Source organism: Carcharhinus amblyrhynchos, chromosome 15, assembly GCF_965287045.1.
Source record: "Carcharhinus amblyrhynchos chromosome 15, sCarAmb.v2.hapA, whole genome shotgun sequence".
Classification (NCBI taxonomy): Eukaryota; Metazoa; Chordata; class Chondrichthyes; order Carcharhiniformes; family Carcharhinidae; genus Carcharhinus; species Carcharhinus amblyrhynchos.
The window spans coordinates 59183811-59198164 of NC_137338.1; the positions used below are offsets into that span (position 1 = coordinate 59183811).

The 14354-nt window shown below is 42.9% G+C and overlaps 1 protein-coding gene across 4 annotated transcripts; it reads left to right on the forward strand.

The window, feature by feature from the left end:
- The first annotated feature begins 261 nt into the window (after positions 1-261).
- Positions 262-11726, forward strand: tceanc (transcription elongation factor A N-terminal and central domain containing). Of its 4 annotated transcripts, XM_080203302.1 has the most exons (3): positions 275-300; positions 1656-1742; positions 10468-11726. In XM_080203302.1, the coding sequence occupies exon 3, from the start codon at positions 10479-10481 to the stop codon at positions 11580-11582; it is 1104 nt and encodes a 367-aa protein (XP_080059428.1). In that variant the 5' UTR covers positions 275-300; positions 1656-1742; positions 10468-10478; the 3' UTR covers positions 11583-11726. The 4 variants fall into 4 exon arrangements, with proteins under 4 accessions (XP_080059426.1, XP_080059428.1, XP_080059427.1 ...); XM_080203300.1 differs by lacking the exon at positions 1656-1742 and having other exon boundaries at positions 262-300; XM_080203301.1 differs by lacking the exons at positions 275-300; positions 1656-1742 and adding an exon at positions 9027-9107.
- Positions 11727-14354: the final 2628 nt, after the last annotated feature.

The following is a 14354-nucleotide window of genomic DNA, read 5'->3' on the forward strand; positions in this document are numbered from 1 at the left end:
CCTGGCTGGGTTTGCAGGGTAAATCAGTGAAGGTTATGCAGACAGGGCCTGGCTGGGTTTGCAGGATAAATCAGTGAAGGTTATGCAGACAGGGCCTGGCAGGGTTTGCAGAGTAAATCAGTGAAGGTTATGCAGACAGGGCCTGGCAGGGTTTGCAGGCTCCATTAGCTGAATGGCCTCTTTCTGCCCTTTAGAGATTCTATTCAATGAAACCGGTGCGGCAGCGCCACCTGCGGGAGTGGCAGAGTTTTGCGGCGGCTCCAGGCCGGGATTGGGAGCGGATCCGGTGTCTCTGCCCGGGTGAGGAGGCTGCTGCTTTGTACCCGGTTTCGGTTCTCTGTTTACAGCTCGCCCGCTCACATTAACCGCTTATTATTTTGTACTAACGGGGCTCGGCCTGTTCTCTTTGCCGCTCCGCTCGGAGCTGAACCCGAGTCCGCGCTGACCCTCTAGCTAGCTAGGCCCCGGTCTCTATCTGTCTGCCCCGGTCTCTCAGCCTCAGCCTCCCCGCCCGGCTTTCACTCCGTCGGGCGGTTCTGGGGGGAGTTCAGTCCACGCCTGTGGATGTATTTATACTGCAACATCTCCACCTGCTGGCTGGAGGATTGTGCTCAAGCTGCTGACTAACTGAATGAATGAATGGATTAGCTTCAAAGTCATTGTATTTTCATTTATTATAGTCAATTTTTTGGAGAGAATGAGTAACTAAAGAAAGAGGGAATAAGTATGACGGTAAAATAAATGAATATAAGAACATAAGAAATAGGAGCAGGAGTAGGCCATCTAGCCCTTCGAGCCTGCCCCGCCATTCAATAAGATCATGGCTGATCTGTCGTGGCTCAGTTCCACTTTCCCGCCCTCTCCCCATAACCCTTAATCCCTTCTCTTATCAAAAACCCATCAACCCGCTTCTTAAAAATATTTAGCGAGGCAGCCTCCACCACTTCAACGGGCAGAGAATTCCAGAGATTCACCACCCTTTGAGTGAAGAAGTTCCTCCTCAACTCCGTTCTAAACCGCCTCCCCTTTATCTTGAGGCTGTGCCCCCTAGTCCTACTGTCTTTTTTGAGCGGGAAGAGTCTCTCCACCTCTATCCTATCCATCCCATTCATCATCTTATACGTCTCAATGAGATCTCCCCTCATTCTTCTAAACTCTAACGAGTACAAGCCTAGTTTATTCAGCCTCTCCTCATAGCTCAATCCCCTCAACTCCGGTATCAGCCGGAATCCCTTCAGGGCAGAAAGAGACCATTCGACCCATTAGGTCTGCACTGGCTCTCTGACAGAGCATTTTTCCCAGGCCCACCCTATTCCTGTTGACCCATATACTTAATCACTAATTCCCCAACCCTATACATCTAAAGACACCAAGGGGCAATTTAGCATGGCCAGTCCACCTAACCTGCACATCTTTGGACTGTGGGAGGAAACCAGAGCACCCAGAGCTTCCTATACCATTACAATGCATCTTAACTGTTTAAAGTCATGCTATGAATAGAATACTGCTTCACTGTTAAGTCATCATGTATTTCAATATTTTGTATGGTAGAATTAGCCAATCCAATGTCTAGTAATCAATTTTCCTTTACTCCCAGAAACTTGGTGTGTTGCAAAAATGGTGATTAAAGATAATAATTCAATTTGCAAATTCAGGCAAACCCACGCAGGCATGGAGAGAATGTGCAAGTTCCACACAGTTACCCAAAGCTGGAAATGAACCCAGGTCCGTGGTGCTGTGAGGTAACCACTGTGTCATTTTGCTGCCCAAATAGCTTGTATTTTATACAGCGTTCTTCACAGTGCCAGCACAACTCAAGGCCCTTCACAGATAATTATGTACTAATTATGTGTTTTTTTTCTCCCAAATGTAATCACTTTTGTAATGTAGGATTTGTGGCAGCACAGCAAACACCCACAAATAGAAGTGTGATAATGACCAGATCATCCGTTCTTGCCATGTTGGTTACAGGGTAAATACTGGCAGTAGATGGAATGGGAATGCATGAGAAGACTGCCGATGGCCAGTCTGTTGGTGCAGCTTCTCTCATCATGAGCTTGGCTGGTTCATCAACAATTAGCGGTTATTTTGGGATTCTCTGTGTCTGTGCCTTGCTGAATCCTGGAGGAGGGAGATTAAGTTGAACTCACTTTGGAGCTTCAATGAATAGAAGAGGATGAAATCTAATTGTGATGTGTGGAGTTACTTTGAACTTCAATACACAAATTGCACCACAAAGGTGTAAACCTCTAACACACACTAAAAGTGAAGCACTAATGTGGATTTTATAATTTTTGTACATTTTTCACACACATTTTCTTTCTCACTTCCCACTTCTTAAAACTTTCTGATTCAAAATTTTTGTTTATTAATATAGCAGTTCAGAAATTATATTTGTCAAACTGGGTAAATTGCCTTGAGTGACAATCCAAAGTCTTATGTAAATTCTTCATGTGATTTGGTTGAAAGATAAACACAACAGTACCACTAAAAGCAGGACAGATATTAAATGATAGTTTTGACCTGTAAATTGCTTGGCAAACTTTCATTTTGTGGGTAAAGATCTCAGTATCATTTTCATCATGCTAATGGGTAAGTGGGACCAGATATTGCCACCCAGTTTGTTACATTGTTACCAGTCAAGACAGCAGAAGAGAGTTTACAAAAATGTCTTTCGTGGTATTGCCTCTTTGAAACTACAAGTGTAAGCATGTCAGCATCGTGAGCACAGTAAAAAGTCTGACAACACCAGGTTTTAGTCCAACCTATTTATTTGATAATATACTCGCAAGCTTTCAGGTTAGCCCCTTCGTCAGGTGAATGGAGAGTTCTGGCCATTCACCTGACGAAGGGGCTAACCCGAAAGCTTGCGAGTATATTATCAAATAAATAGGTTGGACTAAAACCTGGTGTTGTCAGACTTTTTACTGTGTTTACGTCAGTCCAACGCCGGCATACCCACAGCATCGTGAGCTCCACAATTCCAATGATGTTCTTTGCTGAAAAATGAAATTCCATTTATTCCTGCTCAATCTTCACTGGACTCTGCATTTTATCTAACGTTGTTCCAGTTGGGATAATAATTATAGTGGATTATATGAGTGAGTTCCAAAGTGTAATGTAGTTTATGCTGGTGGGTAACAACACTATTCTCAGCTGTTAGAAGTTGAGTTGAAGTGTGGCTTGTTTTGAAAATGTTTTCCCATCTCTGTCCAAGCTATGGCTTCAGAGGTAGGCAGTGTGCTTTCCAGACTCTGCCAGCTGCAATCTAAAATTCTTCAATCTCTTGTTTTTCCATTTAATTGCTGACTCTGTTAGTGTTGTTTCTAGCCCTCATCCTGAGCTTGATTTTTTAATTAACTATGCTTCAATTTATAACCATCTCATATCTTTACCCAGTTATCGCTGACAGTTCCTTTTCCTTCCTGGATATGCCTGATTTTAGAGATGTCTATTACAAAAGCCCAGTTATTCCCACAATGACCCAGATTATACCTCTTCCTATCCCATTTCCAGAAGTCTCCGTTATTTTCTCCCAGTTTCTCTTTCCTCGTTGCATCCACTTTGATGATGCCACCTTTCATACAGGACATTTAGAGTCATAGAGGTTTCCAGCATGAAAACAGGGTCTTTGGCCCAACTTTTTTTTGCTGTCTTTTTAACCCCCAAACTAGCCCCAATTGCCTGCATTTGGCCCATATCCCTCTGTACCCATCTTACCCATGTAACTGGCTAAATGCTTTTTAAAAGACAAAATTGTACCCATCTCTATTACTACCTCTGGCAGCTTATTCCAAACACTCAGCACCCTCTTTGAAAAAATTGCCCATCTGGAACCTTTTGTATCTCTCCCCTCTCACCTTAAACTAAGGCCCTCTAGTTTTAGACTCTCCTACCTTTGGGAAAAGACATTGACTATCTAGCTGATCTATGCCCCTCATTATTTTATGGACCTCTATAAGATCACTCCTAAGCCTTCTATGCTTCAGAGAAAAAAGTCCCAGTCTATCCAACCTCTCCTTATAACTCAGACCATCAAGTCCTGGTAGCATCCTTGTAAATCTTTTCTGCACGCTTTCTAGCTTAATAATATCCTTTCTATAATAGAATCTTAGAAACCTTACAGTGCAGAAAGAGGCCATTTGGCCCATTGAGTCTGCACCAACCACAATCCTACCCAGGCCCTATCCCCATATCTCTACATATTTACCCGCTAATCCCTCTAACCTATGCATCTCAGAATACTAAGGGGCAATTTTAGCAGGCCAATCAACACAATCCACACATCTTTGGACTGTGGGAGGAAACCGGAGCACCTGGTGGAAACTCATGCAGACACGAGGAGAATGTGCAAACTCCCCACAGACAGTGACCCAAGCTGGGAATCAAACCCAGGTCCCTGGAGTTGTGAAGCAGCAGTGCTACTGTGCTGCCCACAAATAGGGTGACTAGAAGTGTACATTCCAAGCATGGCCTTACCAATGTATTGTACAACTTCAACAAGATGTCCCAACTCCCATATTCAATGTTCTGACCAATGAACTTCTTCACCACTCTGTCCACCTATGACTCCACTTTCAAGGAGCTATGAAACTGTACCCCTAGATCTCTTTGTTCAATAACTCTCCCCAACACCCTACCACTGAGTAAATCCTGCCTTGGTTTGATCTATCAAAATGCATCACTTTGCGTTTATCTAAATTAAACTCCCATCTGCCGTTTGTCAGCCCGCTGGCCCAATTGATCAAGATTCCATTGCAATTGGAGATAACTTCCTTCACTGTCCACGATGTCACCAATCTTAGTGTCATTTGCAAATTTACTAACCATGCACCCTATATTCTCATCCAAATCATTAATAAAATGACGAATAACAATTTTTAAATCTTCTTCCATGTCCACCACCATCCCATTTCCTGTGCTTGGACCCTCATGTTTATGCTCTTGCCTTCCACTGCCCTGGCTGCTTCCTCGTTCAACAGAACATTTTCTGCCATTTCCAACATGAACCCACTTTCAAATCTGTGGGATACCTGTGCCGCTCCAATATGAGCCCCCCGAACCATCCCAGACTTTCTTGGCTCTCCCACTGTTGGCTGTGCCTGCAGCTGCCTAGGCCCTAAGCTCTGGAGTTCACGCTGAACCTCTCTGATTGCCTCATTACTTTTCTCCTTTAAAACACTCCTTAGATCCTACTATTTTGACTAAGCTTTTAATCACCTGTTCCGATACCTCACCCTGTGGCTTGGTGCCCAATGTTGTTTTCCTGTAGGACATTAATCAAGCCACACAAGTACAAACTGTTTTTGCTTGTGAGAGATGTGCAATGATACATCCAGATTTCCTGGCATCCCTAGTTCCATCGGATTCAATGTGTTTCAGGAGTTTGAAGAAGTTTGTTTGATCAGTGCTTTGTGTGGAAGGAAAGGAGCCTTGCACTGTTGTTGTTGCTGATGTTGGTTGGGGTTGTTTCTCTTCATGACCACAGGGTGGGGATAAAGGGAGCATCATGTGGTTAATGCCACCATCTGACAGTAAAATCCTGGTACTGCAGATGCCCAACAATCAACAACTTCCATAAGGCAGAATATTGTTCACAGGATAAGCTGTTTTGTGTTTAACTTCAGGGGGAATGTTGTCATGGTAACGTGCCTTGTAGGAGGACTTTACAGTGTGTGTTTGTGCAGACTTCCTGAGCTCTGAGATGCTTTTCTAATTCATTTTTATGGGATGTGGGCATCGCTGGTTGGGCCAGCATTTATTGCCCATCCCTAAAGGTCAAACACATTACTGTGGATATGGAGCTCCATGTAGGCCAGATCAGGTAAGGACAATAGATTTTCTTCCTTAAAGAGACATCAGTGAATCAGATGGGTTTTTACGACAATTGACAATGGTTTAATGGTCAATCAGTAGACCTATCTGCGGATTAGGTTGATTGGCTATGCTAAATTGCCTCTTAGTGTCTAAAGGTGTTTAGGTTAGTGGGATTAGCGGAATAAAGGTATGGGTTTATGGGAATAGGGTAGGGGTTGGGTGTGGGTAAGATGCTCTGTTGGAGAGTCGGTGCAGATTCAAGCTGAACGGCTGCCTCCTGCCATTCCATGAGTTTAGATTGGGAATTCCAGAGTATGAGAGTTAGGCGTCTGAAGGTGCAATTCTCAGTGGTGGGATATAGGAAAAGGGGGAAGCACAAAGTCTAAGGGAGGGATAGAATATCCTGGGATCAGGTACTGGTGGGGTGGAAGAGCCTTAGAAAGTTACAGATGTAAGGAGAGACAAAGCCATGAAGGGATTTAAGCATGAAGATGAAAATTGCAAGCTGAAGACATTGAAGCCATAGCAATAGGCAGGAGCTGTGTCACAGAGGTATAAGCAAGCATTCTTTGTGACGGAGGGGATTTGGGGTTGGAGTTCAACTCAGGGTAAAACATAATGTTGATATTGTTACCAGCCTGTTTCCACTTGAGACAGCAGTCTGAAAAGGGATGAATTTAGCATACCGAGTTTGTATCCTAATTTCCTGGATGGATTTTAATCATTCCACCTTTGGTGGTCTTGCCTTCGGCTGGCTGGAAACTCTGGAATTCCCTCCCTCAAGCTCTCTCATTCTTTGTCCTCCACCAAGAACTAATCTGTTTGACCAAACTTTTGGTCATATGTCCTAACATCTCCTAATGCGACTTGACATCAAATTTTGTTTGCTAGTTGTTTCCATGAAGCATCCAAGAAGATTTTATGATGTTAAGGGGGCTATATAATTGTGAATTGTTCTCGGATTGGCAGGAGACAATGGATTCTTGACAGTTGATTGGGATAAAATTGGATTTGAACAAATGCTGTGACAGCACAGAGGTAGTAGAGGAGTTGAGAAAGGAGCTGGAGAAAGAGAGCTGAGTGTGTTCAACAGATATATGGAAGTTTGGCTTTGTTTTCAAATGATGTCACCAAAGGTTTGGGTTGATGATAAGAAGGATGGAGCAAACAAGATATCTTTGGGGAACTTAAAAGTCAACATAATAAAACAGCAACTATAAACCAAAAATGTTGGAAAAACTTCACAGGTCTGGCAGCATCTGCAAAGAGAAACAGTTAAATATTGAGTCCATATGACTTCTTCAGAACTGGAGAGCGAGAAATGTGATAGATTTTCTATTGTTTAAAGGGGGATGACCAAAATAGTATAGGTGGGAGCTTGGAGAGATTTGACAAAGATGTAATGGGCACAAGACAAAGGGAGTGTTAAAGACTAAAGAAAGCGCTGATAGCGGCATAAAGCTAAGGTAGCAGAATGCCTTAAAGCAGAACAAGTTTCATCACTCTGTGAAAGCAAAGATTAAGAAAAAGTGATAGGTGATCCTGTGAGGGGAGGGGGAGGACACTGGGACATAAAATGGATTTTAAGATGGAGATTTCAAGATGTTGAACTTAGTATTCCGCTCAGAAGGCTGTAAAGTGCCAAGTCAGAAGATGAGGTGCTGTTCCCCCAGTTTGTTTCACTGGAACATTGCAGCAGGCCAAGGATGTGGGCATGAGAACAGGATGATGAATTGAAGTGGCAGTCCACAAGAATGACCCTGACCTTCCTGTCGCTTGTAGTTTCAACTCGCCATCTGTCACTTTTTCTTACGTTTTGTTTTCACAGAGCATCAACCCTTGTTCTGACATTAACACATTCTGCTATCTTACTCATAATGACACTATCAACACCTTCCTTATTCTTTAACTCATTGTCTTGTGACTATAACTTTGTCAAATCCCTCCTGATCTCCCACCTATTCCTGACCTTCTATTTTGCTGCACTTGCCCTTAAACAATGTAATATCCATCACATTTCTTCCTCTCTTTAGTTCTGAAAGATTCAAAGTTTTAGCCCTGTTTCTCTTTCCACAGATGCTGCTCGACCTGCTGCATTTTTTTTACAACATGTTCTGTTATTTCAGATTTCCAGCATCTACATTATTCTGCTTCTATAACAAAAATAGCGTATCCTTCACCGCTGCCTCACAGCACCAGGGACCCAAGGTTCAATTCCCAGCTGGCTCACTGTCTGTGTGGAGTCTGCACGTTCCCTCAGGGTGCACTGGTTTCCTCCCACAGTCCAAAAGAGGCTCTGGTTAGGTGCATTAGCCATGCTAAATTCTCACCCAGTGTATCCACCAGAGTGTGGCGACTAGAGGATTTTCACAGTAACTTCATTGCAGTATTAATGTAAGCCTATTTGTGACACTAATAAATAAACTTCAATATAGTTTAGCTGTAAAGTTAATTATGATAGTTAGAGAACTGTACAGACTTGTTGCATAGGGACAATATTTGGAAGTTTTCATTGGTCGATAATACATGGAACTAAATTTGCCAAGTTTTAGCTCCCAGGCTCCCAAAAATGGTTTCTGATTAGAAGAAAGGTCGGCAATCGCTGTTGCAACTCTGTCAGTGCTGTTCTACTGTATGTTCAGTTTATAATTACAGCACAGGGTCCCACAGGATCACCTGCTTATTTCTTTTCTCTCCCTCACTGTCAATCAGCCCATATTCTCCCCTCAATAACTCTTCCAACTTGCTTCTGTAACACTAGGAACTTGACAGCTACACTTAATGGCTCACGTTGAGAAATTCACTTTTCATGCTGGTTAGTTAAAGCCATGAGGCTTTTTAAACGTTGCTTTTTTTCAGATTGTCAGCTACATCATATTCTGTTGATAGGATTCATCCAACACTTCATCTCTCCTCCACTATCTCTGCCTTCCATCAAAAAAAATGCAAAGTATTTATCCCTGTTCATCATCTGCGAACGGACAAACCTTTCCGAGGCCCCAGTTCACTTTTTAAAAGTTCTTGCAATAACTTTTAATAAGTTCTTGTAAAATAATTAAGAAAGAAAAGCCCACGTGCGCCATCTTGACTTTCCTTACCTTAAGTTGCCAGGAAAATAATGTCGAGCTAATTGTACAAGCTATTATTTGTGTGTAAAAATACAGTCCAAGGCAGATGAGAGATATGTTGCAATTTGACGGACGATTTGTGCTGCTGCATTAGCAACCTCATAAAAATTGGACCTCACAGTCAGCACCCAATAAGTGTCAAGGAATTACTGGATTTGCAGGGTAAATATGAATTAAACTTACTATTTAATGGTCTAAGGACCTCATGAATGAATGGACTTATTTAGAATTTCCCCTACAGGGAGCTGCCAGGTTCCATGACAGCACGGCAGCAGTGTCTGTTTAATGTGCGGCACAGTGGTACAGTGGTTAGCACTGCAACCTCACAGCGCCAGGGACCCACCTGGGTTCAATTCCAGGCTTGGGTCACTCTGTGTGGAGTTTGCATGTTCTCCCCATGTTTGTGTGGGTTTCCTCCAGGTGCTCTGGTTTCCACCCATGCTCAAAGATGTGCAGATTGGGTGGATTGACTATGCCAAATTGATCCTTAGTGTCAGAGGGACTAGCAAGGGTAAATGCATGAGGTTATGGAGATAGGGCTTGGGTGAGAGTCAGTGCAGACTTGATGGACCGAATGGTCTCCTCTTGCACTCTAGGATGCTATGACTTATAGTCCTGACATGTCACGCAACTTTGGAAGCCCAGAAAAGAACAACTGGAACTGGCATCTCACCTATAGATAATAAATTTATTTTTTCTTCCTTGTTTCTTAATCTCTTACTTCAATCTTTTCCCTCCTATTCTAATTTTCTAATTCCTAATTCTTTCTCTATGATTCATTCTTGTTTCTTTCTTTATTGTTTGAACTGAATTGATTAAGGAGCTAGACTGTCGTTTACGTCGTTCACCGTGTTCCTGGATGATCTGTTGGTGACGATCATCAGTTTGCGCTTCCAGTGAGTTGCAGTGCAAAAATAATCCAGTTGAAGGGTGAGGAAAGTATTTCAACTCATGGCACTCAGTGCGAGGTGCCCTGCTCCAGCCCATTCTGAGCCTATCTGTTTTCTTATTTCTCATATTCCCCTTTGTTTTTTCAGTTGTTAAATAAATCCTGCACTGGGAGGCAATCAAGTATAGCACTCATTTTAATTTGGGAATTTTTGTGATATATTCATAGAATCATAGAATCCCTACAGTGCAGAAGGAGGCCATTCGGCCCATTGCATCTACACCAATCACAATCCCACCCAGGCCCTGTCCCCATAACTCCATGCACTTACCCTAGCTAGTCCCCCCTAACATTAAAGCGCAATTTAGCATGGCCAATACACCTAACCCGCACACCTTTGGATTGTGGGAGGAAACCGGAGCACCCGGAGGAAACCCACACAGACTCAGGGGGAATGTGTAAACTCCACATAGACAGTGACCCAAGCCAGGAATCGAGCCTGGGTCCTTGGCGCTGTGAGGCAGCAGTGCTAACCACTGTGCCATTGTGCCACCCTATTCTCCCATAGTATTTCATAATGAACACAATAACGTTAGCATAAATAATGACATCTCCCTGTTTGATATTTGACAGGTGCTTTGGCAATGAATGATTGGAAAGAGGTGATCTATAGAGCTCATCAGATTGATAAACTCCTCTCAGGAAACAGCATCCAGGAGATAAAGTACCTTTTGAATGATTTTGAGGGACTTCCAGTCACCCCTGAAATTCTGCAGGAGACTGATCTTGTCCGAGCTGTTTATAGAATTCTAAAGACTTGCCCTGATGCGGATACCAGGAGAAAGGCACGGAATTTATTGTCTGTATGGAAGAAGTTTTATAGGAACAGCGGTTTCCAGGAAAAATGTCAAGATGAAAGACTCTGTGCTTCTGGTGAAGGAAAGAGTGAAAAGTCGAATAAAATAAGTGAAGGGATAGTAAAGAATGGAAAAGAGATAGATGAAACTGATTCTACACATGGAACCCATGCACAACAACTAGAAAACTTCCAGATAACGAAGGGAACTGAGATCATCCACAATCTCCCCAACGATGAGAAGCTTGTAGAAGTACACAATGAAAAACAACTTTCAGCAGGCGATGGTTCAATAGTAATTGGATGTGATGCAGCTCCGAAAAAGCAGCATACACTCAATATCCAGGCTGTACGGGCTAAGTGTGTGGAACTTCTTTTCCAAGCCCTAACTGGTTCAGACACAACTGATGAAACATTGGTTGAAATGTGGAAGAGTATTGCCAAGGAGATTGAGCACTTTATTTACACATTACACCTGAAAAATGATAAAAGGTACAGAGCTTGTATTCGAAGCAAAGTTGCAAATTTAAAGAACCCGAAAAATCCCCATTTAAGACAGAAGATATTATCAGGAGAAGTAACTCCGCAGATGTTTGCAGAAATGTCAGTGATGGATATGGCAAGCGAGGAGCTGAAACAGCAAAGAGCATTGTACACCACCTCTGGGCTACAGGACCATCAGTTACCTCATGGTCTGGAAGGAACAAAGACAAACAAAATCAGATGCAAACGGTGTGAAAGATTTAACTGTACAGTGACAACGATTTCCAGAGGCACACTTTTTATTCCAGGTTGGGTGTGCAATGGAAATTCTGATGACCAGACGATGACTTTTGTCATTTGCAATGAATGTGGAGAAAAATGGTATAACAGTGGCTGGGTTTCAGTTTAGATGTGACAAAAAAAATCATACCAGGAATGGACTTATTTATTTCCTGTCTTAACATCCAGTGACTATCTGTCTGTCAATAGTTATGCACTAGATACTGAATATAACAACACTTTGTTCTATAAACAATAAACGTTCTTAAAGTTACCAAGGGAATATTGAAGTTTTTTGTTTATTCATTCATGGGAAATGGATGTCGCTAGTTGGCCAGCATTTTATTGCCCAACCCTGGTTGTCCTTGAGAAGGTGGCGGTGAGCTGCCTTCTTGAATTGCTGCAGTCCATGTGCTGTGGGTTGACCACAGTGCCGTTTAGGAGGGAATTCCAGGATTTTGACCCAGTGACTGTGAAGGAATGATGATATATTTTCAAGTTAGGATGGTGAGTGGCTTGGAGGGGAGCTTGCATTTGGTGATGTTCCCATTTATCTGCTGCCCTTGTCCTTCGAAATGGAAGTGGTCGTGGGTTTGGAAGATGCTGTCTAAAGATCTTTGATGAATTGCTGCAATGCATCTTGTAGATAGTAGTACTTGTTATTCTCTTGTGAGTTAGCTATCTTTTCATCCTGAATTTCCAAGAACAATGCATCACCTTGAAATGTAATTTTTAATGGAGATATCCAACTTGGATGGAAGAGAGAAGACTTGCAGGGTGATGTTATATTGTTTGGTCAAACTGCAGATCTTGCCATGGCTGTTGTCACAATAGCATCTAGTGCATAGTAGAAAGATCATTGGCTGTTATTGCAGGGAGATATGTTCTTCCACTGCTAGCCTTCCTCAGTTAATTGTTTGCAAAACAAAATGTCCATCACATGCCGCCCATTAGAGAGGGTTTCTCTAATCTTACAAGTGTTGAGAAGACCATGGGTGGACACTCAACTCGAAGCGTAGGAAATTACAAGGGCAGTATCATCATGCTGGCACCAGTTTACCTGCATTGTTGCTTTGACATCTCTGAATACTGCATAGCCACAACCTTTCACCCACATCTGTTGCTATTCGCGATGAGGTGATGTTTACCTGCTCTTGGCTTCTACCCTACTTTCCTGCAGATCCATGACAACAAGAGGTGAAACTATTGATGAAGTGTATCCCAGGTTATTGTGGAAGGCTAGGGAGGAAATTGCAGGTCCCCTAGCCAAGATATTTGAATCATTGAGAATGACAGTGAGGTGCCTGAAGGTTGGAGAGTGGCAAATGTTGTGCCTTTGTTTAAAAAGGGCTGCAGGGAAAAGCCTGGAGTCTACAGGCCAATGAGCCTCACATCTGTGTTGGGTAAATTGTTGGAAGGTATTTTGAGAGACAAGATCTACAGGCATTTAGAAACGCAAGGTCTGGTTAGGGACAGTCAGCATGGCTTTGTGAGTGGAAAATCATGTCTCACGAATTTGATTGTGTTTTTTGAAGGGGTAGCCAAGAAGATAGATGAGGGCAGTGCAGTTGATGTTGTCCAAATGGACTTTAGCAAGGCCTTTGACAAGGTACCGCATGGTAGGTTGTTGCATAAAGTTAAATCTCACAGGATCCAGGGTGAGGTATCTAAATGGATACAAAATTGGCTCCTTTACCGAAGCCAGAGGATGGTTGTCGAGAGTTGTTTTTCAAACTGGAGGCCTGTGACCAGCGGTGTGCCTCAGGGATCAGTGCTGGGTCCACTGTTATTTTTCATTCATATTAATGATTTGGATGAGAATATAGGAAGCCTGGTTAGTAAGTTTGCAGATGACACTAAGATTGGTGGCATAGTGGACAGTGAAGAAAGTTATCTCCAATCGCAATGGGATCTTGATCAATTGGGCCAGTAGGCTGACGAATGGCAGATGGAGTTTAATTTAGACAAGTGCGAGGTGATACATTTTGGTAGATTGAACCAGGGCTGGACTTACTCAGTTAATGGCGGGGCACTGGGGAGAGTTACAGAACAAAGAGATCTAGGGGTAATGTTCTTAGCTCCTTGGAAGTGGAGTCACAGATGGACAGAGTAGTGAAGAAGGCATTCGGCATGCTTGATTCATTGGTCAGAACATTGAATACAGGAGTTGGGACATCTTGTTGAAGCTGTGCAAGACGTTGGTAAGGCCACACTTGGAATACTCTGTTCTGGTCACCCTATTTTAGAAAGGATATTATTAAACTAGAAAATGTGCAGAAAAAATTTACTAGGATGCTACCAGGACTTAATGGATTGAGTTGTAAGGAAAGGCTAGATAGACTGGGACTTTTTTCTCTGGAGCGTAGGAGGCTGAGGGGTGATCTTACAGAGGTCTATAAAATAATGAGGGACACAGATCAGCCAGATGATCAGTATCTTTTCCCAAAGGTAGGGAGTCTAAAACTAGAGGGCCTTAGTTTAAGGTGAGCGGGGAGAGATACAAAAGTGTCCAGAGGGGTACTTTCTTCACTCGGAGCATGATGAGTGTCTGAAACAAGCTGCTAGAGTTGGGTACTAGGGGTGGATACAATTTGTCTTTTAAAAAGCATTCAGGTAGTTACATGGTATGATGAGTATAGAGGGATACGGGCAAATGTGGGCAATTGGGATTAGCTTAGGGGTGTAAAAAAAGGCAGCATGGACAAGTTGGGCCAAAGGGCCTGTTTCCATGCTGTAAACCTCTATAAACCTCTATTCCATGGAGGATGAATAGGATCAGTCCTATTCATAGGAATAGGAATTGCAGCTGCACGATAAAATTGCCTCTCAGTTGCTTGCCAAACTGAGTGAAAGCAGCATGCAGTAGACAAAGGTAAGCGAGTTCCACAACCAACAGATCAGA

Coding starts and splice junctions, on each gene's coding strand:
- tceanc (XM_080203300.1), top strand. CDS start 10,479: ATGAATGATTGGAAAGAGGTGATCTATAGAGCTCATCAGATTGATAAA.